We start from the raw sequence: 27595 nt of genomic DNA, 5'->3' as shown, positions 1-27595 counted from the left end.
AAGGCAAAGGGAATACAAAATGGTAGTAGAAGACAGTCATCAATACCAGCTAGGATCATATGACCAGCTGCAGAAACAAGGACTATAATTGTCATGTACTTCTTTTGTTAAAAACATGTTTGTGCATGTATACACTTGTACTAAGAAAACATCTTCATTTTATTTCCTTTTTTTAAAATCATGTGACATAAAATTTATTGGCTTCATATCAACATTTAAGTGTTGTTAACTTTATGTAATAGCATTTGGGTTGGGGATTGGTGCATTTCCAGTTGGACAACTGACAGTTGTATTATGTTAGGTGTAATTATGACCTTATTATTGTCTTTCTTTGAAGATTATATGTGATATCAGGAGATGCATATGCATTCAAGTTGACAAGGGGTGGACTTGTGATGGTTATTACTGAGTATCCATTTGATTGGCTTGAAGGATGCGAAGTACTGTTCCTGGGTGTTTATGTGAGGGTGTTGCCAAAGGAGATTAATATTTGAGTCAGAGGACTGGGAAAGGCAGACCCACTCTTAATCTCGGTGAGCACAATCTAATCAACTGTTAGCATTACCAGAATAAAAACCAGGCAGAAGAACGTGGATAAACTAGACTGGCTTAGCCTCCCAGCCTACATCTTTCTCCCATGTTGGATGCTTCCTGCCTTAGAACATCAGACTCCAGGTTCTTCAACTTTGGGACTCAGACTGGCTTCCTTGCTCCTCAGCTTGCCGATGGCCTATTTTGGGACCTTGAGATTGTGTGAATTAATACTCCTTAACAAGCTCCCATATATATAAATAAATATATATATACACACACACACATATATCCCATATATATACACACACATATATATACACATATATATACACATCTATACATACTATATAGATATATATATATCCTATTAGTTGTGTCTCTCTAGAGAACCCTGACCAATACGGTCACTATATCATGATAACGTTTCAATTTAGCAAGAGGACATAACAACTCGAAGTATATTTGCAACCAACACTAGAGCACCCAAATATATAAAGCAAATATTATTAGAGCTAAAGACAGAGATAGAAAATAAAAGCTATAAACTTTAACACCTCACTTTCAGAATTGGACAGATCTCCCAGACAGAAAATCCAAAAGGAAACATTGGACTTAATCTGCACTATAGACCAAATGGACCTAACAGAATATTTACAGAACATTTTATCCAATGGCTATAGAATACACACCCTTCTCCTCAGCACAAAGATCATTCTCAAGGATATACCCTATGTTAAGCCACAAAACAAGTCTTAAAAATTCAAAAGCATTGAAATAACATCAAATATCTTCTTTGACCACAATGGAATAAAACTAGAAATTAATAGCAAGAGGAATTTTGGAAACTATACAGACACATTGAAATTAAACAATACGCTCTTGAATGACCAGTGGGTCAATGAAGAAATTAAGAAGGAAATTTTAAAATTTCTCTCAACAATCAATAATGGAAACACATCATACCAAAACCTATGGGATACAGCAGAAGAAGCCCTAAGTGGAAAGTTTATAGCTATAAGCACCTACATCAAAAAGTAGAAAAAGTTCAAATAAACAACCTAATGATTCATTGTAAAGAATTAGAAAAGCAAAAGCAAAAGCCAAAATTAGTAGAAGAAAAGAAGTAATAAAGATCAAAGCAGAAATAACTGAAATTGAAACAAAACAAACTATACAGAAGATCAATGAAACAAAATGTTTGTTTTTTGAAAAGATAAACGAAACTGACAAACCTCTGGCCAGACTAACAAAAAAAGAAGACTCAAATAAAATTAGAGATGAAAAAATGAGACATGACAATTCAAAGGATCATTACTGTAGAAATTCAAAGTATCATTACTGGCTACCATGAACAACTATATGCCTATAAATTGGGAAACCTAAAAGAAATGGACAAATTTTTAGGAACATAAAACGTACCAAGATTGAACCACGAAGAAATCCAAGGCCTGAACAGAACAACAAGTAACAAAGGCCAGACATAGTGGCTCACACCTGTAGTCCCAGCACTTTGGGAGGCTGCGGCAGGAGGATTGCTTGAGCCCAGGTGTTTGACACCAGCCTAGACAACATGCCAAAACCCTGTCTGTAAAAAATATACAAAAATTAGCCAGGCATGGTGGTGCACCTGTGATCCCAGCAACTCAGGAGGCTGAGGTGGGGAGGTGGGAGGATCACTTGAGCCCAGGAGGTAAAAGTTGCCATGAGCTGTGATGGCACCACTGCATTCCAGCCTGGGCAACAGAGCAAGAACCTGTCTAAAAAAAAAAAAAAAAAAGTAACAAGATTGAAGCTGTAATGAAACATTTCCCATGAAGAAAAGCCCAGGATCCAATGGCTTCACTGCTGAATTTTACTAAATATTTAAAGAAGAACAAATACTAATCCTACTCAAACTATTCTCAAAAATGGAGGAGGGAATACTTCCAAACTCATCCTACCAGGCCAGTATCACCCTGATACCAAAATCCAACAAAAATGCAAAAATGCAAAAAAAAAGAAAAAAAAAAAAAAAAAAAAGACCACAACCCTACAGGCCAATATCCATGATGAACATTGATGCAAAAATCCTCAACAAAATAATAGCAAATCAAATTCAACAACACGTTAAAAACATGATTAATCATAACTAACTGGGATTTATCCAAGGATATTTCAACATATGCAAGTTAATCAGTGTGATACATCATATCAACAGAATGAAGAACAAAAACCCTATTGTCATTTCAACTGACGCTGAAAAAGCATTTGACAAAATTCAACATCCCTTCATAATAAAACTCCTTAAAAAACTGGGTGCAGAACAAACATACCTCAACACAATAAAAGTCATATGACAGACCAACAACTAGTATACTATTGTGGAAAAACTGATAGCCCTTGCCCTAAAATCTGGAACAAGAAAAGGATGCCCACTTTTGCCACTGTTATTCAACATACTACTGGAAGTCCCAGCTACAACAATCAGACAAGGAATGAAATAAAGGGCATCCAAATTGAGAAGAAAAAAGTCAAGGTATCCTTGTTTGCAGATGATATCTGGACAAACCCAAAGACTGCACCAAAAAAAAAAAAAATGAGCAAAGTGACAGAATACAAAATCAACATACAAAAATCAATGGCATTTCTATATGCCAACAACAAACAATCTGAAAAAGAAATCAAGAAAGTAATCCCATTTATGGTAGCTACAAATAAAATAAAATATCTAAGAGTTAAGTTAACCAAAGTGACAGATATCTACAATGAAAACTGTGAAACACCAATAAAACAAATTGAAAAGGACACACAATAAAGGAAACATATTCCATATTTGTGGATTGGAAATATCAATATTGTTTAAATGTTCATACCACCCAAAGCAATCTACATATTCAATGCAATCTGTATCAAAATATCAATGACATTCTTCAGCCAAAGGTATCCTGAGCAAAAAGAACAAAACTAGAGGAATCACATTACCTGACTTAAAATTATAGTACAGAGCTATAGTAACTAAAACAGCATGGTACTGGCATAAAAACAGACACATAGACCAATGGAACAGAATAGAGAATCCAGAAACAAATCCATTCATCTATAGTGAACTTGATTTCTACAAAGGTGCCAAGAAAATACATTGGGGAAAGGACAGTCTCTTCAATAAGTGGGAACTAATATCCATGTGCAGAAGAATGAAACTAGAACCCTATTTCTCGCCATATATGAAAATAAAATAAAATGGATTAAAGACTTAAATCTAAGACCTTAAACTGAAACTATTACAAGAAAATATTGGGGAAACTCTCCAGGACATTGGGCTGGGCAAAGATTTATTGAGTCATAGTTCATAAGCACAGGCAACCAAAACAAAAATGAACAAATAGGATCCCATCATGTTAAAAAAAACTTCTGCACAGCAAAGGAAACGATTATCAAAGTGAAGAGAAAATCCACAGAATGGGAGAAAATATTTGCAAACTATCCATCTGGCAAAGGATTAATAACTAGAATACATAAGGAGCTCAAACAACAGGAAAAATGTCTAATAATTCAATAACTTGGGCAAAAGATCTGACTAGGCATTTCTCAAAGGAAGACATACAAGTGCAAACAGGCATATGAAAAAGTAATTACCATCACTGATCATCAGAGAAGTGCAAATCAAAACTACAATGTGATATCATCTCACCACAGTTAAAATGGCTTTTTATCCAAAAGATAGGTAACAACAAATGCGGGCAAGGATGTAAAGAAAAGGGAGCCCTTGTACACTGTTGGTGGGAGTGTAAATTAGTACAACCACTGTAAAGAACAGTTTAGAGGTTCCTCAAAAAACTAAAAATAGAACTACCATAGGATCCAGCAATCCCACTGCTAGATATATCTTTCCTTTCCAAAAGAAAGGAAATCAGTATATCAAAGGACTATCTGCACTCCCATGTTTACTGCATCACTATTAACCATAGCCAACATTTGGAGGCAACCTAAGTGTCCATCAATAGACACATGAATAAAGAAAATGTAGTACATATACTACATATACACAAGGGAATACTACTCAGTCATAAAAAAGAATGAGATTCAGTCATTCGCAACAACATGGATAGAAGTATAGAGGTGATTATGTTAAGTAAAATAAGTCAGGCACAGAAAAATAAACTTCATGCATTCTCACTTATTTGTGGGAGCTAAAAATGAAAACAATTGAACTCATGGAGACAGAGAGTAGAATGATGGTTACCAGAGGCTAAGAAGGGTAGTGTAGGGTAAAGGTGGGGAAGTGGAGATGGTTAAGTGGTACAAAAATATAATCAAGCAGAATGAATAACATCCAATATTTGATAACACAACAGGGTGACTACAGTCAACAACAATTTATTGTACATTTTAAAATGACTAAAAGGGTATAACTGGATTATTTGGATAAAGGATAAAAACTTTTATGGGTAAAAGGTAAATACCCATTAACCTGATGTGATTATTACACATTGTTTGCCTATATCAAAATATCTCATGTACCCCATAAATATGTACACCTACTATGTACCTACAAAAATTAAAATGAGGCCAGGCGCGGTGGCTCATGCCTGTAATCCCAGCACTTTGGGAGGCCGAGGTGAGTGGATCACGAGGTCAGGAGATCAAGACCATCCTTGCTAACATGGTGAAACTCCGTCTCCATTAAAAAACACAAAAAAAATTAGCCAGGCATGGTGGTGGGCGCCTGTAGTCCCAGCTACTCGGGAGGCTGAGGCAGGAGAATGGCATGAACCTGGGAGGAGGAGCTTGCAGTGAGCCAAGAACACGCCACTGCACTCCAGCCTGGACGACAGAACGAGACACTGTCTCAAAAAAAAAAAAAACTAAACTAAACTAAACTAAAATGAAAGAAAATGTGAGATAACCCGGGGGCAAATATTTGTATTAGCATTATAATGGAAGACTAGAATTTGGCCAATGGCAAAATGGAGTGTGTTAGGCCATTCTTGCATTGCTATAAAGAAATACCTGAGGCTGGGTAATTTATAAAGAAAAGAGGTTTAATTGGCTCACAGTTCTGCAGGCTGTACAAGAAACATGGCATGGAAATCTGCTTCTGGTGAGGGCCTCGGGAAGCATACAACCATGATGGAAGGTGAAGGAGGAGCCAGCACATCACATGGCAAGAGCAGGAGCAAGAGAGAGAGGGAAAGAGGTGCTACACACTTTGTAAAAACCAGATCTTGAGAGAATTCATGAGGACAGCGCCCACCCATTTGTAACGGATCCACCCCCATGACCCAAACACCTCCCACCAGGCCCCATCTCCCACACTGGGGATTACATTTTCATATGTTTAGGTTTTGTTCCCCACCCAAATCTCATCTTGAATTGTAATCCCCACAATCCCCATGCATCAAGGGAGAGAACTGGTGGGAGGTAATTGGATCATGGGGACGTGTCCCCCATGCTGTTCTCGTGATAGTGACTGAGTTCTCATGAGATCTGACAGTTTCATAAGTGTCTGACTGTTCCTTTTTCACACACTTGCTCTCTCTCACCTGCTGCCATGTGAGATGTGCCTCTTCCCTTTCCACCATGATTTCCTGAGGCTTCCCCAGCCATGCAGAACTGTGAGTCAATTAAATCTCTTTTCTTTATAAACTATCTAGTCTTGGGCAATTATTTATAGCAGTGTGAGAACTGACTAATACATACTTCAACATGAGATTTGGAGTGGATGAACATCCAAACTATATCATGAGAGAACAAAATTAGTTTGAAAATTTAGTGTTGAAAGTTCTGTGGTATCACTTCTACTATATTCTGTGGGCCAAAGGAATTCACAAGGCTAGACCAGCTTCAGGGGGCTGGAAATAAATTTTATTCTTCATCAGATAGGAAAAAAGCATTGTAAATGGATATGCATTAGGATAGCAGGGATTATTGCAGCTATCTTTATGGATAATCTGCAACACAATGTTTAACAAGTAAGCTAAGAATACGTATAGCAAAATATGTGTAAAATCTATATATTGTGATTTATAAAACTTTATTATAATACATTGTAGAAGACCTAAATTTAAAAAGAGGTACAAATGTTCCTGAATATGAAGACTTAAATGTTAGTTCTTTCTATAGATTCCAAACAATTCCAATAAAAATTTCACAATATTTTCAAAGAACTTAACAGGCAGAAGACCCAAGAATAGCCAAGATACTCCGAAAAAGAAAGAGGGAGGAGAAACACCCTACCAGACAGCAAAACTTATTACATCTCTAGTAATAGACAAAGTGTGGTATTCATGCAGGAATAGACAATAGGCTAATGAAACAAGCTATGTATACATGAACATTTGATGTATGAATGAATCATAGCAGGTCACTGGGATTAAGCAATAAATAGAGCTGGGATAATAGGTTACCATCTGAAAAAATAGATCCCTACCTCAAGCCATATAAAATAATCAATTAGCAATAGTTCAAAAATCGTAATGTAAAATGTTTAAACTTTTAGAAGAAAATATGGAATAATGTATTTACTTTAGTGTAGATGAAGTTTCCTTTAAAAATAGAAAGAATACACTAAACATAAAAACAAATAGTAATAAATTTATCTACAGTAGAATTAACAATTTCTGTTATATCATAAATAAAATATGAGATCAAACTTGTTTTTAAAACATCTTTACTCCACAGAGAATTATTACCCAGAATACATAAAAACTCCTAAGAGTTATTGAGAAAAAGACAAATAAGCAATAGAAAAGTGGGCAAAAGGTAGAAGAAGATATTTCCCAGAAGATAAAACCTAAACTGTGAGTAAACCCTTGAAAAGATGCTCAACTTCATTATTTTTTAACCAGGCAATGCAAATTAGACAACTATAAAATACCATTTCTTCTAGTAGACTCACAAAAATTAAGAAGTCCACCAACTGCTCTGAGGACGTGGCTCAAGGACGTTGTTACAATTGACTTGGAAAACAGTCTGCTAATTTCATCTGAAGTGGAATATTTGTACTCCTCAAGACCCAGATATTTCTACTCCTAGGTTTATTTTCTAGAGAAACTCTTAAATAGTTATACTAGGGAACATATAAAATAAAGATTCAGAGCAGCACTGTTTGTAATAGAAAAAGAAGAAAAAGAACCACTTGATATACCACATATACAAGAAAAAGAACCACTTGGTATACTACAAAGACACTCCTCTGCAAGAATCATTGCATGTCCTTTCTTCCCAACAGCACCCAATTTTGAGTGAAGCCTCACTTCCCTGGACTCTCCTTGAAATCATCCAATTAAAGCCCAAATCCTAGAATAGGTTCTTTCTAACAGCATTCTTACTGAGACATTCCATAGTTCTCCATGGCACGCACTCTCTCAAGCTACAAGGAGTAAATCAACTTGTTCAACAATAGGTATGTTCCTGATGGTCTTTGACTGGAGGGCATTGACAGGGTGAACACAAAGAACAGTAACTGATCTCCCCTTCTTCCTGGACATGTGAGAAAATGGTTAAATATTGAGTCAGCACTCCTTGAAATCTCCAACTGGGCAATGTTTAAGCTAGGTGTGGCCCATAGTCACTGGTGTCGAGAAAGTTGTGAAAATGTAGGGTTGAGAGTGTTCAGTGTGATTTTAGATTCCAGGCACCTAAAATCACCCATGATGTTGATGGGACCAGAAACTAGGGAATAGAAGTTGTAGAGTGAAGTGGCCTTAGGGCGAGTTTTCCAGCCAGCTAAGAGGAAGTCATTACTGTCTTCTCTCTTGACTCAATTTCCCTCCAGCTGTTGGCATCTTGGAACAAACATGAGAATTTATAGATTGAGACCAAGCAGACTCAAGCAAAGAAGGGGAAAAAACAAGAAGGCAAAAGGTGTGAGTCTCAAATCCACAAAGAGTATCAAGGGGTAGCTATTGGTAGGTATTGGCTATGGCTGTGTTGGTCAGGCATGCTGATCCCAGAACACTCAAAGGACAACTAACACCTATCTAGTGTTTTCAAAGAACTTTCATGTCCACTGTTTGTAAAACTCATGCAGACATTTTACAGATGAGGGAAGTGGGACTCAGAGAGGTTATGTGACATACTCAAGATCTCTCTGCCAATAAGAGGTGGAAGCAGGATCTCAACCTCAGTGTAACTAACTCCAGATCCCACCTGAGTTTATCCCTTTTTCTCCACCAGCTTGGCCAGCAGGAGTCTCAGATTGCATCTTCGGAGATCACAGAGCAGAAAGCCAAAGAAGCCAGGAGCCGGAGATTGAAGAGAAGTTTCCTCTGGAGGTTTGCTCGAAGGGCACCTGGTACTTCCCCTCTCTTCTCCCTCTTACAAGCAATGCAGGGGGAGTTAGAAAACACAAAACACTAGAACTAGGGGTGAAGGAAGGCACTGCTTAAACTGGTCACCGGGACTGCACATCACCAGAGCCCCAGAACAGAGCTTCCCTGAAATAGCAATTGGAGGCGGCTCCCACCAAGCCACATCATCCCCATGACTCATGCAGTTGGCTCTTCCTCAGTTTGTGGAAATGAGACAATGAGGATGCGGATGTGCCGGGTTGCTGGAAATGAGCCAGGCAGTCTCTGGGAGCCACCCAGACATACCCTACTGTTGGGAAGTCCCCTCGGCCACCACCGCATGTCACTCTGAGTGCCCTGGAGAAAAAGTTCTAGTGTCCTGCAGGAACAACTGAGGAATCTGCCCCTCCAGTCGCCTTCAGGTGTTAGCACCTGGTTCCCCTGGGAGTAGGGCAAGGCTGTGCTGAAGGTGATCTCCAGGCACCGGGCGTGTGTCCGTGGGGCAGGGGCCATTCCTCAGGCTGCGGGCGCCTCTGGGGTTATGTCCCTGCGGTGCACACAGGCCGTCTCACCTCTCCTTTCTCACCCTGCTGAGGACAGGGCTAGTGATGGATTGGAATTCCTTTAAGACTTGCCTTATTTTCCCCTGAGGGAAACCTACCATATTTCTGCATTGTGGAGATTGGAGTAAAATCGAGTTGGCATTAAAGCGTTGGTGAGCCTTAATCAGTCTCCCCAGGTCCAATGTGGAAGCAGAGGAGTCTAAAGGCAGACCGCTGACAGTGACATTCTTGGGGAGCTGGCAGTCAGGGAGTCAGACAGTCTTGGAGACTCTGTACCTGGGAAATCCCAAATTGGCCTTCTGTGCAGTAAATCCTCCAGTCCCACCACGTCCTTTCCTGTCTCATCCTCAGCTGACTTCAGTGTCCGTATGAATCTCCCCTTCATCACTCTGGCCTCACAAATCCTGGACCCCATAAACTTGACTCCATTCTGCCTGCCCCAAAATAAATACACAATGTTGATTCAGCTTTGTGGATCACTCTTAATGCGCCAGCCACTGGATGCCGGTGGTTCTGTGCTTTATGTGTTTCATTGCTTTATTCCTCAAGGTAGGAACTACTATTATTATTTCCATTTTACAGAGAAGGAAACTGACTTGCCCAAGGTCTCCACAGAAGCTTATTTCATCCAACTCTGAGCTGAATATGGACACATCCTGTGGGAATCTCCCAGCTTGTCCCAGAGGCTCTGAGTCCTTCCTGTCTCCCACTCTCTCCCAGCTTGTCCCAGAGGCTCTGAGTCCTTCCTGTCTCCCACTCTACCCCAACTTCTGGTTCATCTGCTCCTGGGGAAATGGACCAGGGTGTTACAATCCACCGCTGCTCCACTTCACTCAGCCTCCCCAGCCTGCAGCCCCACTGCCCTCCGTCCTCAGCTTCTTGCTGTGTCCTGAGACTCCTGGGGTTTTCATTCCTCTCTAGCAGGTGGCAAATGGATAAGGATTGGGATCCAGGGATAAGATTTAAATAGAGGATTAAGACTCTGATTGGAGTTATGGTTAGTGTAAGGACACACCCACAGAATTTGGGGTAGGAATTGGGTCCAGAGAACAAAAACTGGGATTTCAGAATTAGAGGTGCTAAGGGTAGTGACATTCTGTTCCCTGGCCCCAATTCCTATCCTTCCAGCTCTGCCACCCTATAACTTTCACTCTGCCTATTCTTTAGCCTCTGCGAACTCCCCAGTTTGTAGAGACCATGGTGTTTCCTTGCTCCGATTCTGTCTTTGTCAGTCTTGGTCTGAGTTTGAGAGGAAAGAGGAGTGAAGGAGCCTTCTACTTGACAGGCTGTTAAGCTGTGGCTGGCACTGAAGCCAGGATGGGAAGGGGGAGGAAGGGAGGGCGTCAGCTGGGTTAGGGGCCCTGCAGAGAAGCCAGCCAGGAACAATTGGGAACAAAGGCTGGATACTCTTCCGCTGAGCCCCAGAGCCTGGCCTTGGCCTTCCGGGAACAGCTCCAGGAAATGGCTGAGATTCCAGATTTGGAAGGAAGAGACCGGTAAACACGAGCTGGGATCTGAGAGGGGAGTGTGGCCTCTGTCTAGGTTGTGGGTGAAAGGGGGCAGCGGGCAAGAGCCGACATTGTAGGCTCAAAAGCTGCAAGGCCTGCCTGCTACAGACATGGACACAGGCTCTTGGGACTGGAAAGACTCTTAAAAGGTCTTTTACTCCAACCGCCTTTCCAGGGCCTGAAAAATACTCCTGCCGAGGATCCTCCAATAGTTTCAGTGATAAGATGGGCCTAAAAACAAATACACAATGTTGGCTCAGCTTTATGGATCACTCTTAATGCGCCAGGCACCAGATGCCGGTGGTTTTATCCTTTATGTGTTTCATCATTACTTTATCCCACAAAGTAGAAACTACTATTATTATTTCCATTTTACAGAGAAGGAAACTGACTTGCCCAAGGTCTCCACAGAAGCTTATTTCATCCAACTCTGAGCTGAATATGGACACATCCTGTGGGAATCTCCCAGCTTGTCCCAGAGGCTCTGAGTCCTTCCTGTCTCCCACTTTACCCCACCCCCTGGCTCATCTGCCCCTGGGGAAATGGACCAGGGTGTTACAATCCACCCCTGCTCCGCTTCACTCAGCCTCCCCAGCCTGCAGCCCCACTGCCCTCTGTCCTCAGCTTCTTGCTGTGTCCTGAGACTCCTGGGGTTTTCATTCCTCTCTAGCAGGTGGCAAAAGGATAAGGATTGGAATCCAGGGATAAGATTTAAATAAAGGATTAAGGCTCTGATTGGAGTTATGGTTAGTATAAAGATACCCTGTAAGAAATCCCCGACTAGATCATGAGATAAAGCTTAGCGCTGAAGTTAGGGTCGGAGGTTACAGCTAAAGGGTCGAGGTCAGAGAGTTTCTCGCCTCTGGTCTCCTCCCAGTTCTCCAAGGCACTGAGGGCCAGGCAGGAAGCATCGGTTTCCTCAAAGCCGCTTCCCTCCTGGGGCAGAGTCTCGGTCACAAACAACCACCACCAGCCCACCCCGCCCCTCCTTCCCTCTTCGCTGTGAGCTCAGAGCAGCAGGACAAAGTGCTCGGGACAAGGACAGAAAGCTGAGAGTAACCATGGGCTCTGGAGGAGAGAGCCTCCCGGGGGGCCGGGCTTCCCGGCCTCTGCTGCTCCTGCTCATCATGGGTGAGTTGCTCTCCCTTTCCTGGCCCATGATCCCTCCATCCAAGGCCTGCTCAGGGCAGAAGAGGCCTGCTGACTGCTTGCTTCTCTTTTGCAGTGGGGGGACCAGAGATGAGAATGATGATGACGATGATGATGATGATGATGATGATTAATGTGTGTAAGCGTATGTGTGTTTGTGCGTGTGTGCACACGCCAGAGATAGAGAGAGAGAGAGAAAGAGAGAGAGAACATACTACGCAAGCCCTGGCCTGGATGCTGTGCATGCTGGCCCTCTCTCCTACCAGCTAGCTCGTTCTTTGAGGGGCAGCCTTCAGTAGTTCAGAGTACAGGTCATCTGGCAAACTCGCACACAAGAGAAGACAGATGAGGGGGTGCCAGGAATTTGGGGTGTTGCTGGTGATCAGACTGGGCTCTGCTCCCTTTCCCTCCCAGGAGGCATGGCTCAGGACTCCCCGCCCCAGATCCTAGTCCACCCACAGGACCAGCTGTTCCAGGGCCCTGGCCCTGCCAGGATGAGCTGCCGAGCCTCAGGCCAGCCACCTCCCACCATCCGCTGGTTGCTGAATGGGCAGCCCCTGAGCATGGTGCCCCCAGACCCACACCACCTCCTGCCTGATGGGACCCTTCTGCTGCTGCAGCCCCCTGCCCGGGGACATGCCCACGATGGCCAGGCCCTGTCCACAGACCTTGGTGTCTACACATGTGAGGCCAGCAACCGGCTGGGCACAGCAGTCAGCAGAGGTGCTCGGCTCTCCATGGCTGGTGAGGTCTGGGAGGGGAGTTCAGGGTGGGGCAAACCTGGGTGGAGACATACGAGTTGAATGTTCAAGGGAACATCTGAGAGCAGAGGCCTGGGCTGGAAGGCTTGGGAGGGCAAGCCGGGGTGGGGCTGGCCCAAAATGGGAGGCCAGGAAGGTGGGCAAAGCAGAAGGGGGCCAGAGTGATAAGGGAGGGAGAGGAGGCCTGGGCCCTGCTCCCTATCACCTTCTATCCTCTCCACAGTCCTCCGGGAGGATTTCCAGATCCAGCCTCGGGACATGGTAGCTGTGGTGGGTGAGCAGTTAACTCTGGAATGTGGGCCGCCCTGGGGCCACCCAGAGCCCACAGTCTCATGGTGGAAAGATGGGAAACCCCTGGTCCTCCAGCCCGGAAGGCACACGGTAAGTGTGGCCCCCTCTCCCACACTTCATCCTGGCCTGGGCAGACCTGGGCACACCCTGAGGGACTGACCTGCCCTCCAGCCCCACGTTCTCCAGTAGAATTTGAGGAGGGGAGAGCAGGGGGACCTCAAACTTCCCCCCAGCTCAGAGCCCCTCCCCACGTAGGAGACTTCACAGTGAACCTGGCCCTGACAGGTGTCCGGGGGGTCCCTGCTGATGGAAAGAGCAGAGAAGAGTGACGCGGGGGCCTACATGTGTGTGGCCACCAACAGCGCAGGACACAGGGAGAGCCGTGCAGCCCGGGTGTCCATCCAGGGTAAGGACAGGGGTCGGCCAAAATCAGGGCCAGGCTGTGGGCTCCAGTTAGGGTGGTATGTTCTGGTTTGGACTGGGGTTAAGGTATGTGGGGTCAGGGTCAAAGTGCTGGGAGTCTCATGTAGTGGGAGGTTCCCCCCTGCTAGAGTAGAAATCGGAATGCTCAAGACCTGGAGACTCTGAGAGTTCGGGTTCCCTGGGGTTCCTCCCTGGCTGAGGGATGTTCCATGCCTCAGTTCTGTCACTCCGGCCTGTAGGCCCCAGCCCAGCCCCATCCTCCCCCCAGAGCCCCAGGACTACACAGAGCCTGTGGAGCTTTTGGCTGTGCGAATTCAGCTGGAAAATGTGACACTGCTGAACCCGGACCCCGCAAAGGGCCCCAAGCCTGGACCGGCTGTGTGGCTCAGCTGGAAGGTAAGGGCCAGGTGCTAAGGGTGAAAGCCAGTCCAGAGCTCAAGAAAGGGCTGTTCTTGAGTTCTCTGACCCCTCGCCCTTCCTCGAAACTCCTTCCCAGGTGAGCGGCCCTGCTGCCCCTGCCCAATCTTACACGGCCTTGTTCAGGACCCAGACTGCCCCGGGAGACCAGGGAGCTCCGTGGGCAGAGGAGCTGCTGGCCGGCTGGCAGAGCGCAGAGCTTGGAGGCCTCCACTGGGGCCAAGACTATGAGTTCAAAGTGAGACCATCCTCCGGCCGGGCTCGAGGCCCTGACAGCAACGTGCTGCTCCTGAGGCTGCCAGAAAAAGGTCAGGGCCTGATCCCTTCGGAACCCAACAAATATGCCCTCTGGCTCCTTCTTATCTGGGGGCCCCTGGACTGACTGTTCTGCTTCAGTCTTGCGGGGAGATCATGGGTCCTACTCTGGAACTCCCTTCTGCCCTGGCCAGGCCAGCAGAGCTTCGAGAGGCTTCTTGTCTCCTTGGTGGGGTTCTGACTCTGTGTCCCCCATCCCAGCTCCTTTCCCTAGCGTCTTCTCCCTCAGAGCCCCTCATAGCCTCTCTTCCACCCCTCCAGTGCCCAGTGCCCCACCCCAGGAGGTGACCCTAAAACCTGGCAATGGCAGTGTCCTTGTGAGCTGGGTCCCACCACCTGCTGAAAACCACAATGGCATCATCCGTGGCTACCAGGTACCCCCACAAACTGACATAGCCCTTCCTAGTGCTGCCAGGACATCTCTTTTCTCTAGAGTTCTGCACACCCTTGCTCTGCGCACTGAGAAAGGCACCTGGGCAGAGAAGCAAAGAAAACCTTCTTTTGCTGAGCAAGGACCCACTGTCTGCCAGACCCTGCCAAGCACTTGACTTCCCTGATCCCGTTTCACCTCACAGTCCACCGTGGGGTATTATTCCCAGTGTACAGACATGGAAAGTGGGGCTAAGGCACAGGAATAAGAAACAGACTAGATCAAACCAGGCTGTGAATAAGGGAGTGGTGCTCAAAGTATGACTTCTAGAGCAGCAACATCAGCCTCACCCAGGAACTTGTTAGGAACACAAACCCTCAGATCCTTTCTCAGGACTAATAAATCAGAAACTCAGAGATGGGCCTGGCAAACTATACTTTAGCAGGCCCTCCAGGTGACTTGGAAGGCTGCTGTTGTTTGAAAACTACTATGTTACATGTATTTTAGCAGATTGCTTTTGCCCTTCTTCTGTTCATCTAGAGAGAGGTAGCTCTCACTTGGTTGGGAGAATAGGAGGGAAATAGGAAATTGGGTGCATTCCCCAAGTGGATGGCAGGGCAGAATAACCACATCCCTGGAGTCTGATCTGCAGACAAAGGGCTTAGCTTCTGGGATGGTGCCTGGGGCAGCTGTTCACCTCTTCTTGTGCCTCAGGTCTGGAGCCTGGGCAACACGTCACTGCCCCCAGCCAACTGGACTGTGGTTGGTGAGCAGACCCAGCTGGAAATCGCCACCCTCATGCCAGGCTCCTACTGTGTGCAAGTGGCTGCAGTCACTGGTGCTGGAGCTGGGGAACCCAGTAGCCCTGTCTGCCTCCTTTTAGGTGAGGGCAGTACCCACAGGCCCACCCTACCCTTCAGCCTGCATCCCGCCTTCCTCTCTCCCTGCTCCTGCCTCACACTTCCAGCTCTTCCCCCTTGCCTGCCAGGCCCTCACTGCCTCGACTCTCCCTCCCCCTGAGCTCTGCATCCCATACAGAGCAGGCCATGGAGCGAGCCACCCGAGAACCCAGTGAGCATGGTCCCTGGACCCTGGAGCAGCTGAGGGCCACCTTGAAGCGGCCTGAGGTCATTGCCACCTGTGGTGTTGTGCTCTGGCTGCTGCTTCTGGGCACTGCTGTGTGTATCCACCGCCGGCGCCGAGCTGGGGTGCACCTGGGCCCAGGTGAGATTCTGAGGGGGACCCACACATATACAGGCCTCCTCAGCATCCAGTCAGACTGGTGCAGGGGCTTTGGATCTCTGGCCAGGTGATCCAGCCCCTGGATTTAGCCTTCCTCCTGCCTTCTCCCAGGTCTGTACAGATATACCAGTAAGGACGCCATCCTAAAACACAGGTGAGAGGTGAAGGGGGAGGTCTGTAGTAAGGGAGGGTGGCAAGGGACAGTGCAGCTGCAACAGAGAAGAATGGAGGACTAGTCTACCTGCCAGGCAGTTTGGGACTCTCGTACATGAATCTTTCCTGTAACTCCAACTGACAGTTCATTTCTCTGTCATTACTATTCCTATCACACCACTTGACAGACCAGTAAACTGAAACTCATAGAACTTGAGTGACTTTACTCAAGGCTGCCCAACTAGAGACTGGCCTTCTGAATCCCCAATCCAGGGCTCTTGTCACCCCACCCCTCCTGCTGCCTAACCCTGCTAGGTGGAGAATAATCAGCATGAGATGATCAGCTCGAATGTCTCATCTTTTGTGTGCACCCATGGTCTACCAAGTAGTGCCTTTGCACTCAGTAATTCTCTCACTGAGCCATTGTGCCTGCATCATAATCCATCCGCAGCTACAGCAGAGGGTGTTCAGTGCCTACATCATAGATTCTTCCTCACTGTTCTCAAAAACAGGATCTGCCCATAGGCCCCTCTGCTTCCGGTATATTTGGCTGCCAGGACAAGTCTGCAGTTTTGGGACATCATGCTGATAGAGAACACATCCTTCTTGCTCCCATTCTCTGAGTTTTGTACTAAGTAACCGCTTCATCTCTCTGCTTTCTTGGCTCTTTATTTCATTAGGTCTCCTCTGGGAGGCTTCCCACTCCAGGTCTGCATCTATCCACAGAAGTTATTGAGCACCTACTGTGTACCAGCACATCCAGGCCTAGAGATGCCATTTCACTGTCAGGTCCTCAGCCCAGAGCAGGGGTCCAAGCCGGCTGGTGGTGTGTTCTGACCTTTTCTGAGTTCACTGTCTTCTTTCTTTTCAGCTACCTCCTGGCTTTGTCTGCTCTGCCTTAAGCTTTCTCTGGCTTCCCTGGGAACTCCTGCTCTGTCCTGGAAGGAGATTCCATTCTGATCTTTGGTTCATTCATTCCTTTGGAATAGCCTCCACCTGCCAGGATCTCTCAGTGTGGGCAGAGACAGGCATGAGGGGATATGAGTGCAATCCTGTACTGGCCACGCAGAAGTGGGTACAAGACACATGGAGGGGGTCAATGTGGAAAAACATAGGAGAAAGAAGATTCCACAGTACCCTGACAGTAAGAAGAGGGTGGAGGGAAAAGCAATGAAGCAGCAAGTAATAGCCAGATATGTCCATAGGGAAAGACAAACCATTTGTTCTAGCTCGGGTATAGGGTGAGAGATGGGTCAGAGCAAAGGATATAGGTAGGGAGTTGGAAACCAGACCAAGGAGAGTCCTGTTAGCCATGCTAGGTACCTGGGCTCTACCGTGGTGAATGAGGGGCCGTTGAAGGTCTTATGCAGAGAAACTCCTTGCTCAGATTCCTGTTCTTGAAGGATCACTCAGGCAGCCAGAGGCCAACATCCATGGAGCAAGCTCCTGCTCTGCCAGCTGAGTAATCTCAGATTTCCCCCATTTAAACTCAGACCATCAGCCTTGAGGGTAGAAGGTCTTATTGTTACCATTTTACAGATGAGAAAACTGGGGCTTAGAGAGGATGTATTTACCCAAGTACAACAGATGTACATACCCAAGCTAAGCTGTGACAGATAGGGATTGTCAAACCAGATTTGTCTTCAGGTCTTCTTTTCACCTCAGCAAACATAGCTGTCTGTCATTACTACCTCCCAGCTCTGGGTGACTTGGATTTCCCCTCATCCAGGAATAGAAAGGGGTGCTGAGTTTGGGGGATGGGTCAGAGATCTTAAGGAGTCTGTGAAAAGCTGAGAAGCAGTAGTAAGGATAAAGCAGATACCACCAAATCCTTGCCCTCTTCTGCTGCCCTCTGAACAGGAGGTCTTGGTCAATAAGGTTCTCACTTCTCCCTGTCTCTCCCGGCCTCACCCCCTCCCTCCACTGCCCCAGGATGGATCACAGTGACTCCCAGTGGTTGGCAGACACTTGGCGTTCCACTTCTGGCTCTCGGGACTTGAGCAGCAGCAGCAGCCTCAGCAGTAGGCTGGGGGCAGACTCCCGGGACCCGCTAGACTGTCGTCGCTCCTGTGAGCATGCTCAGTGGGGACAAGGGCCTAGCTGGGGGCAGTGATCCCAGGGATGGAGAGTGGGACATGCTCACCATAATTCCTCCTGTCATTTATATCACAGTGCTCTCCTGGGACTCCCGAAGCCCCGGCGTGCCCCTGCTTCCAGACACCAGCACTTTTTATGGCTCCCTCATCGCTGAGCTGCCCTCCAGTCCCCCAGCCAGGCCAAGTCCCCAGGTCCCAGCTGTCAGGCGCCTACCACCCCAGCTGGCCCGACTCTCCAGCCCCTGTTCCAGCTCAGACAGCCTCTGCAGCCGCAGGGGACTCTCTTCTCCACGCTTGTCTCTGGCCCCTACAGAGGCTTGGAAGGCCAAAAAGAAGCAGGGTAAGGAGAGGGAGAATAGACATAGCCTGAGCTGGTGGTAGAGGGGTCCAGGAGTGGGAATGTGATGGGAATGAGACCTCAAAGCCTGGAGTGAGGTGAACCTCCACACCCTCCTTCCATTCTCCTTTCCAGGTGGACACAAGACCTCTTTCTCCTACCACCAGAGCACTCAGCTAGGGGTGCAATAGCCTCAGCTTTTTGCACTGTCCTCTTGTTTCAGTTTGGCTACACCAGTGGTGAGCCCTAATTCTGCAGTCAATTCAACTCAGCAAACATTTAATAAGAACCCCTGCATGCCAGACATGGGGAACACAAGAGACACCAGATACAGCCCTTGACTTCTAAGGGTTCAGGGCCTAACGAAAGTGCTGACTAGCATACAAGTAATGCTAGAGCCTAGAGGAATGTGACCAGTGCTGCCACGAAGCCTCAGGCTCCCATGAGTTCATCTCCTGGTGTACTATATACAGGTGTGCTTGGGCACCGACTTCCAACTCACTTCTCGGAGAGGAATGGGCATTTCCTTTCTGGAGAGGTTTCTCTCCTGACTCCCAGCTGCCTTCTTTGACTTTCCAGACAAAAATAATTATAGCCTCCATTTCTTGATCAATGACTATATACTGGGTGCTTTACTTATATTTGTTACTTCATTTAATCCTTACAATAGATTGGCTAGCTACTATTTCTCTAATTTTACAGACAGGAAGAGGTCAGAATGATTGAGTTACTAGTTCAAACTTCTGCAAGTAATTAGCTACAGGACTCAAACCTGAAAGCAGGATAGTCTGCCTCTGAAGGCGATTCTGAGTCTCTCTGGAGCTCCCTCAGGAAATCTGATTCTCTCTTTGAGTATTTTTTCCTATTTCTGGCCTGCAGAACATTGGCCTGCACTCTACCTGCTGTCTTCTTGAGTCTTCTGTACTGATAAGTAAGACCTAACAAATGTTCTACAGCCAAGTCTTTTTTCTTTAAGTGGATTTAATCCAACTTTTAATAAGACAAAGATAGATTAAGATAATTAAGAGCTTGTTCAATATCCAGAATTTTATGACTCTAAATATCAGTGAAGCTGGCATTCTTACCAGCTTTGCCTCAGAGCTATTGGATTATAAATCCTTGGTGGTAATGAAACACCAGATAAAAAGAGGTTGAATAGTCTTATTTGAAAAACAGCCTTCCCACGAAGAACTACACCGACTTTAATGGAATGGATAGCCCCTCATAGAACAGTAATGCTACTGGAAAGAGGTGAGTGGTTTTCTACAGCCAGTTCTTAAGAAGGGTTCCAATTTGGAGATGAAGCTTCCTAGCCTGTGGTTTACTTCACTCCCTGTTTCTCCTCACTCCAGCCCCATCTCACCACTGTCCCCAGGATAGGTTAACCACAGCAACTCCTTGGCTGGTGGACACTAGATATTCTACCTCTACCTCCCAGGACCTCAGCAGCAGCAAGATCATGCTATGGTCTTCTGCAGAGCCATGGAGCTGATTCTACTGCTGTTTCTTCCTCTTCTAAAACTGGCAGCCTCTCCCATTGCCCCCCAACTCCCCTTTATCTGCTTGTTCCTTTTTCTTATTTGGCCTTAGTTGGAGTTTCTTCTCGAGTGCTGATATCCTCACAATTGCAGCCTCCTGTCTCTCATCCATCATAACAAGTTCTTAGTTCTGCTCACTTTGCCAGATACGTGCACTGAATAACCTCATTCATTCATTATTTTATTCAAACAAATATTTATTGCAATTTGGCCAATGAGTTTCAACCTTTCACCTTGATAACATTTTTCTTGTATAGTTTATTCAATTAGAATTGAAACTAAAGTCCAAATAACTCCAAGCAATGTAGGAGGACGGCTTTTGTTACCAGGGTCCCTTAGAGGAAGTGAAACAGGCTAGGATAAAAGTGGCCTTTTCCAGGCCTGGATGTTTTCTTTCCCTTTCTACTCAAACCAGTCAACCAACTTGTGCTCACATTTCTGAGCTTAGTCAAGAAGCCAGGCACTAGACAAGACAAAGCTGGTGATAGCAGAGTTGGCGCACCAACCCAGAAGTTGGCTCCCAGGACTAACTGGGTCATAGGAAAGCTATAGAAAATCAACAAAAACCAAACAGCCAAAGTACCAAAGGAAACTTTGATGGAGGGAGTCTAGTCATTGATGAGTTTCCATCCCAAAGGATCAGAAGGTCTGGCCACTAGTACATAAATGGGGTCTTGGTCAGTGCCAAAGCCTGGCTCACTTCCTTGCTCTGAAGCTGCCCATAGTGGCCTCCAGATCTGATACGAGACTGACTAGATAGCTCTACCCTGAGGGTCCTGCCTAGTCCCTGATCCACCAAGGAGGGAAACCCTTTCCTAGTTGGGCTTCTGGTCATGGGACACTAATCTAAAGGCTGTTTCTTTTCTCCTTTGATGGTCTTCAGGTTCCTGGTCCTGGAAAAATCTCTTTCCTCTATTACCCTATTCCTCTCTGGCTTAAACTTAGATCCCTTTTGCATTCTGGCCTGACCAAGAAGCATGATCACAGGTCACTGCACACAATTGGGGCTGTCTCTTTCATTTCCAGCTTCTCTGTTGTGAAAGTTCACTCAGAGCCCTGTCTCTCCACTGCCCATGTGGGCCAGATGACAGCTTCCGTCTTGTAGGTGATTCTTCCCACTGTGTGTTTATATCCACATTTCTGGTATCACCCATGCATTCGTTCTTCCATTCAACAAAAAGTATTGAATAGCTATGGGCAGTATTGAATAGCTTTCCCTGGGAAAGACCAATACCTTTTCCTACTCTGAAGTTCCTCTTCCTACTAGCTGACTGTCTCCTGTCACAGCCGACATTGTGTGTCGATCCCTGTTTTTGTCTTACTCACTCAGCTCAACCTGACAGTCTACCCCACCTTTCAAGTGAGAGACAGTCGAGTTTCCCAGAGCAGGGCTATCCAGAGCCATGTGAGCTACTTGCAATGTGAGAAATTGAAATTCATAGATTCTCTCCAAGAAAAGAAGGAGTATTTTTCTTACTGAGCCAAAATTCATGAGAGTAGCAATGTGAGGGTATAGAGATCAGGGAGATTGGAATGAATACAGGCAAGGAAAAGGAAGTTGTTTTTTAAAGTATCTATCAAGGCCAAGAACTTGCGCAATCTGTTTTTACTTAATTGTCAAGACCATCATTCAAAGTGGTTGTTTACACATGAAACTGGGAATCAGAAAGGTACATGGACTGCCCTGAGGTCACACAGCTGAGCTGGGCAGGTCTTTTGACTCCAAGCCTAGTGCTCCTTCTACCCTATCACAGCTGCTGGATGAAGATGGGGGTGTGGAAGGGATTCAGGGGGGTTTCCCCCTCTTTTCTCTGGGTTCTGGGTCCTGCAGGCTGAATTGAATAAGACTGAAGATGGAGACAGCAGCTGGGGTCTGAAAGGTCCATCCTGGGCCCCGCAACCACCAACCCTTTCTTTGCAGAGCTGCAGCATGTCAACAGTTCCCCACTGCTCCGGGGCAGCCAACCCTTGGAGTTCCGGGCCTGTGAGTTGGGAAATAGAGGTTCCAAGAACCTTTCCCAAAGCCCAGGTGAGAGAAGGTCCCTGAAATGGAAGTGAAGGCATGAGATAGGGTGTAGGGGTGCAGGGGCTCACCAGCCCAGGCCCCTCCCATGGGCTCATCCTCCTTTCCCTGAGGAGGCTGATGAGGGTTGGATGGAGTAGGGGACAGGTAGCTAAGGGGGCTCGTGGGGGGGTCGGCAGGCTGAGCTCCAGAGCAGATGGGGATGCCAGTTCTCACACCAGGCTTCTATTCCCCAGGAGCTGTGCCCCAAGCTCTGGTTGCTTGGCGGGCCCTGGGACCGAAACTCCTCAGCTCCTCAAATGAGCTGGTTACTCGTCCTCTCCCTCCAGCACCCCTCTTTCCTCATGAAACTCCCCCAACTCAGAGTCAACAGACCCAGTAAGAGGGTATGGGGTCTGGAAGCAGGGCTGGGAGAGAGGGGGTGTGGGGAGTGTGTACTGGGATTGGACAGGTTGGGGAAGGGGAGAAAGGACTTGAAGAGCTGTACTAACCACTGTGCCGTCACTTTCTCACCCTGATCAGGCCTCCGGTGGCACCACAGGCTCCCTCCTCCATCCTGCTGGCAACAGCCCCCATTCCCATCCTTAGCCCCTGCAGTCCACCTAGTCCTCAGGCCTCTTCCCTCTCTGGCCCCAGCCCAGCTTCCAGTCACCTGTCCAGCTCTTCACTGTCATCCCTGGGGGAGGATCAAGACAGCGTGCTGACCCCTGAGGAGGTAGCCCTGTGTTTGGAGCTCAGTGAGGGTGAGGAGACTCCCAGGTGAGTGGCTTGAGAGATAGCCAAAGAACTACAGAAAAGCTACGGGAGCACGCGCCTCTCCACCCATTCCGCCCTCCCTCAACTGGGGCTTTTCTGCTACTACAACCCCCATTCCACCCAAACCATTGCTGTCTCCCCTTTTGCCTCTCCCTAGGAACAGCGTCTCTCCCATGCCAAGAGCTCCTTCACCCCCCACGACCTATGGGTATATCAGCACCCCGACAGCCTCAGAGTTCACGGGCATGGACAGGACCGGAGGAGGGGTGGGGTCCGAGGGGGGAGTCTTGCTGTGCCCACCTCGGCCCTGCCTCACCCCCACCCCCAGCGAGGGCTCCTTAGCCAATGGTTGGGGCTCAGCCTCTGAGGACAATGCTGCCAGCGCCAGAGCCAGCCTTGTCAGCTCCTCCGATGGCTCCTTCCTCGCTGATGCCCACTTTGCCCGGGCCCTGGCAGTGGCAGTGGATAGCTTTGGTTTTGGTCTAGAGCCCAGGGAGGCAGACTGCGTCTTCACAGGTAGGTGAGGTCTCCCCATCTTCCTCCTCACTCATGCCCCTCGCCTTTCTAACAACCATCATAATGTCATCATTGTTAAAACAACTAGTTTTATTGAACGATTACTGTATCTCAGGTACTATGATAAGTGCTTTGCATACATTTAATATTGAAAGTCTATGTGGAATATTCTTTATCCTTCTTATCCCAATGAGGAAACGTTAAGTCAGATAGTTTTATTAGTTTGCTCAAGGTCACCCACAGAACAAGGACAAATTGTCCAATTCGTTTGTTTGTTGTTTTGTTTGTTTTTGTTTTGTTTGTTTGTTTGTTTTGCCCAGGCAGTGGCATGATCTGAGCTCACTGCAACCTCCGCCTCCCAGGTACAAGAGATTCTCCTGCCTCCGCCTCCCGAGTAGCTGGGATTACAGGCACCTGCCACGCCCAGCTAATTTTTTTTTGTACTTTCAGTAGAGACGGGGTTACATGTTGGCCAGGCTGGTTTTGAACTCCTGACCTCAAGTGATCTGCCCGCCTCAGCTTCCCAAAGTGTTGGGATTATAGGCGTGAACCGCTGAGCCTGGCCTAAATTGTCCAGTTCTAAAGGCAGCCAACTGTAGGTCCATTTTCCTGTCTCTAGGACTCCCCTCTTACCCTGACTTGAGTCTCCACGAAAGGTTGCTCCATCCTCTTCCAATTCCATCCTCCTGCCCTGTCAGTGGCTGGGGCTGAGGAGCCACTGGGCTCACCCCTGACATTCCCAGCAGAGTGGGACCTTTATCTCCATGTCAGTAGAAGGTAGTGCAGGGTCCTGGCTGCTTTGGTGTCCCTTCCCCACATGCACCATCAGATCCCCCATCCCCATTTTACTAACCCTAACTCTACCCTTTGCCCCCAAGAAAAACAACCAGGATTGTGGTAAATGGGAGGGCAAGGATTATCCAGGACAGAGGTGCCCATGAGAAGAAGAATGGGGATGTGCAAGGAGAGTGCAGATAGAAGGCCAGAGCTGGGCTGGGAGGAAACAGTTCAATCACTTCTCCCTAAAGAAACAAATGGATCAGGCCCCTGGCGATGTGGCCTCTGGGACTGATGGGCTAAGTTGGGGCTAGGTTATGTTTAGGGCTGGGGACATGCCCTGAGCTGGTCCTAAGCTTCCTGTACTAAACTGGCCCCTAGGGGCTGAAGGTCAACCCCCCACAGACACCTCTACCCTCCCTGACAGATGCCTCATCACCTCCCTCCCCAAGGGATGACATCTTCCTGACCCCCAACCTCTCCCTGCCCCTGTGGGAGTGGAGGCCAGACTGGTTGGAAGACATGGAGGTCAACCACGCCCAGCGGCTGGGAAGGGGGATGCCTCCCTGGTCCCCTGACTCTCAGATCTCTTCCCAGAGAAGTCAGCTCCACTGTCCTGTGCCCAAGGCTGGTGGTGAGTATCTGTCTTCCTGGCTCATGTGTCCATCTTGACCAGAGGGCCTCTGGGAAGAAGCCAGGAGGAAGCCTGTCATTGGGGAAGGGAGATAAGGAGTAGGGAAGATAACTCCACTGTCCTTCAGCTTCTCCTGTAGATTACTCCTGAACTGTGTCCCTGACACTGCCCAGACGGGAATCAGAACCACTTCTCCTGTCCACCCACAAGACCTGGGCTATGGTGTGTGGGTCTTGGCCTGTGTTTCTCCGCAGTTGGGGTCCACCTTCCCAAGCCTCTGGACACTTCTCCCTCCAGGATTGTGAAAACAAGTGAAAACAAAATTAGAGCAAAGCTGACCTGGAGCCCTCAGGGGGCAAAACATCATCTCCACCTGACTCCTAGCCACTGCTTTCTCCTCTGTGCCGTCCACTCCCACTACCAGGTCGCTTTGGCCTGAAGAACAGCCCAGTCTCCTGCTGTCCCCACCCATTTGGATCATAGGAAGTAGAGGAGCCAGAGGTGCCTTCGTGGAGAACAACAGTGGCTACTGGGAGAGGGCTGTGGAGGAAGGAGCTTCTCAGAGCCCCCTCTCAGCCTTACCTGGGCCCCTCCTCTAGAGAAGAGCTCAACTCTCTCCCAACTTCACCATGTAAAGAAAATAATTATGAATGCCACCGAGGCACTGAGGCCCTACCTCATGCCAAGCAACGGGTTCAAGGCTGGGTCTACGGAGGATGCTGAAGGAAGGGAGGTGTGAGACCATAGGTCCAAAGCACCGTCCTTGTACTGTTGTCACTATGAGCTTAAGAAATTTGATATCATAAAATGGTCAAGACTTGAGTTCTGTGAGATCATTCCTCGGAGCACCATTTTTAGGGGAGCAACTGGAGAGATGGCAAGAGTTTCCTGCGTTAGGTAGGGATCAGGCATTCATTGACACTCAGGGAGAACACATTTGTGTTCTGCAATTAAAGGAAGAATGAGGTTCCTCCACCAAATTTTAAGCAGAATATAGGAAGGGCAGGGGTGGGGAGTTTCAGTGTCTGCTGGTCCTGGCAACTTATATTACCGCCAGGTCCAGGGCCAGTCTGCCTGCGCACAGTGAATTAATCACTGTGATAGAAGTTTTGCAAAAGAGGAAAGATTTATGTGCAAGACTGCTGAGTGAGGACGTGGGAGAATAGCTCTCAAATCCACCTCCCCAAGATAAGCCTTAGGGATATTTATGGCTGAGGGAAGTGGGATGGTCTAAAGCACAGGAAAGGGTGATTGGGAGTGGGGAAAATTTAAGTAATAGGTTCGTTCTGCCCAAGTGTAGTTGGGGTTCATGGCATTTCATAAGGATATATGTGTAGAAAATTGTTGTGCTGGCTGGGCATGGTGGCTCATGCCTGTAATCCCAGCACTTTGGGAGGTGGAGGTAGGCAGATCACAAGGTCAGGAGATTGAGACCATCCCGGGTGGTCCCCGTGTTAGTAGAAACCCCATCTCTACTAAAAAAGAAATACAAAAAATTATCCGGGCATGGTGGCGGGTGCCTGTAGTCCCAGCTACTCAGGACGCTGAGGCAGGAGAATGGCATGAACCTGGCAGGTGGAGCTTGCAGTGAGCGGAGATTACGCCGCTGCACTCCAGCCTGGGTGACGGAGAGAGACTCGGTCTCAAAAAAAAAAAAAAAAGAAAGAAAGAAAGAAGAGAAAATGGTTGTGTTATGATCTGAGGGTGGAGTTTTTGGCCCTCTGATGTCAAAAGGCCACCCCTGGAGTACTTGCAGAGGCCTGGTTGAAAGGTCGGTGGTCTCGATCGGTTTGCGCTGGACAAGAGCTGTCCCAAGTTCCTGAAAAATGACTGTAGCGCCATTCTCATGGTGACCTATGAATGTTATCCATAAAGTAGCCAGTGAAGGTTGTTTCCATGTTCAGCCGCGAGGCCTTCAGCTACCAAAGCCTTGTGCTTCATGGAAAAAGGGAAAAACCAAAAAGCAAGCAGGGCAGGCCGACTTGATCAAATTAACCCTTTGATTTCACCCATCCTGAGGAGACAACTGCTTTCAGCAATCCCAGATGGTTTCTTAAAATAGACAAAGTTGCTAAACTCCACAAAAGGTAGAACCACCTGTCACAGTTGGCTTGGGAACACGCTTCAAAGAAAAAAACAGAACAGAGTGACTTCCAGGGCCTGAGCCACAGGAGGCGCTGGAGGGCAGGCAGGCCTGCATCTTCCTCCCTTGGAGGGAAATTTTGGTCAGGGGCAGAATCCACAAGTTGGTGGAGGGGATGCTACAGAGCACGACAGGGCCGCAGGAAGCAGAGCTTAAAAGGAGGTACTCATCCCTCAAACCCAGCAGCTCTACTTGGAAGCCACTGGGAGTTGAGAGGCTGAGTGAGGCAGGACCATGGGGACTGGGGGCTTCCTGAATCACGCTAATCAGAACAGTCTGGGCCAGATTTTTGTGATCTCAGGAGGAAGAATCAGTGTTCCACATACACATCCGTTCCTCTGTATTTGCTTTTCCTTTTCTGGATTTTGTGAGGCGGGGGCATGGGGTTTTTTTTTTTTTTTTTTTTTTTAGCTTCCTGGTAAAATTCCTTTTGTAAACATTCCAACCCTGTTTGCCAGACTGAAAGGGAAAGAGAGATTTGTATACTCATAGGTCAAAGGGGCAGACGAGGTCAGGGCCTGGGCCTGGAGGGCAGCCGCCAAGCCCAGAGAGTCCAGGGAAGTCACTGAGTCAAGGGTAGAGCAAGCGAGAAGGAACAAAACCTCAGGTCACCAGTGAGTACACGGGATGCAGGGCAGGAGGTGACGAGGACCATGGCATTCACCACAAAAAAGTCTTAACAGTTCTGTGCCTGTCAACTCAATCACATCTGGGCCCAGCAAGAGGTGCCCGTTTGTACATACCCTCTGTGACGGAGTCAGAGGGTTTGAAAAAGCAAG

At 47.4% G+C, this 27595-nt stretch overlaps 1 protein-coding gene across 2 annotated transcripts; it reads left to right on the top strand.

Annotated features, from left to right (window-relative positions):
• Positions 1-11627: 11627 nt before the first annotated feature.
• ROBO4 (roundabout guidance receptor 4) lies at positions 11628-25495 on the top strand. Of its 2 annotated transcripts, none has more exons than XM_008021354.3 (18): positions 11628-12006; positions 12439-12768; positions 13009-13166; positions 13362-13482; positions 13768-13895; positions 13996-14224; positions 14493-14605; positions 15316-15484; positions 15640-15825; positions 15955-15997; positions 17929-18065; positions 18169-18432; positions 21889-21996; positions 22227-22368; positions 22513-22749; positions 22904-23262; positions 24467-24673; positions 24928-25495. In XM_008021354.3, exons 1-18 carry the CDS (start codon positions 11937-11939, stop codon positions 25110-25112), a joined length of 3186 nt encoding a protein of 1061 aa, XP_008019545.3. In that variant the 5' UTR covers positions 11628-11936; the 3' UTR covers positions 25113-25495. The 2 variants fall into 2 exon arrangements, with proteins under 2 accessions (XP_008019545.3, XP_008019547.3); XM_008021356.3 differs by having other exon boundaries at positions 11630-12006; positions 24801-25040.
• Positions 25496-27595: the final 2100 nt, after the last annotated feature.

The sequence above is a fragment of the Chlorocebus sabaeus genome, chromosome 1, assembly GCF_047675955.1.
Source record: "Chlorocebus sabaeus isolate Y175 chromosome 1, mChlSab1.0.hap1, whole genome shotgun sequence".
Lineage (NCBI taxonomy): Eukaryota > Metazoa > Chordata > Mammalia > Primates > Cercopithecidae > Chlorocebus > Chlorocebus sabaeus.
Note: the sequence above shows the minus strand (reverse complement) of the source record. Positions and strands in the feature narration are given on the sequence as shown.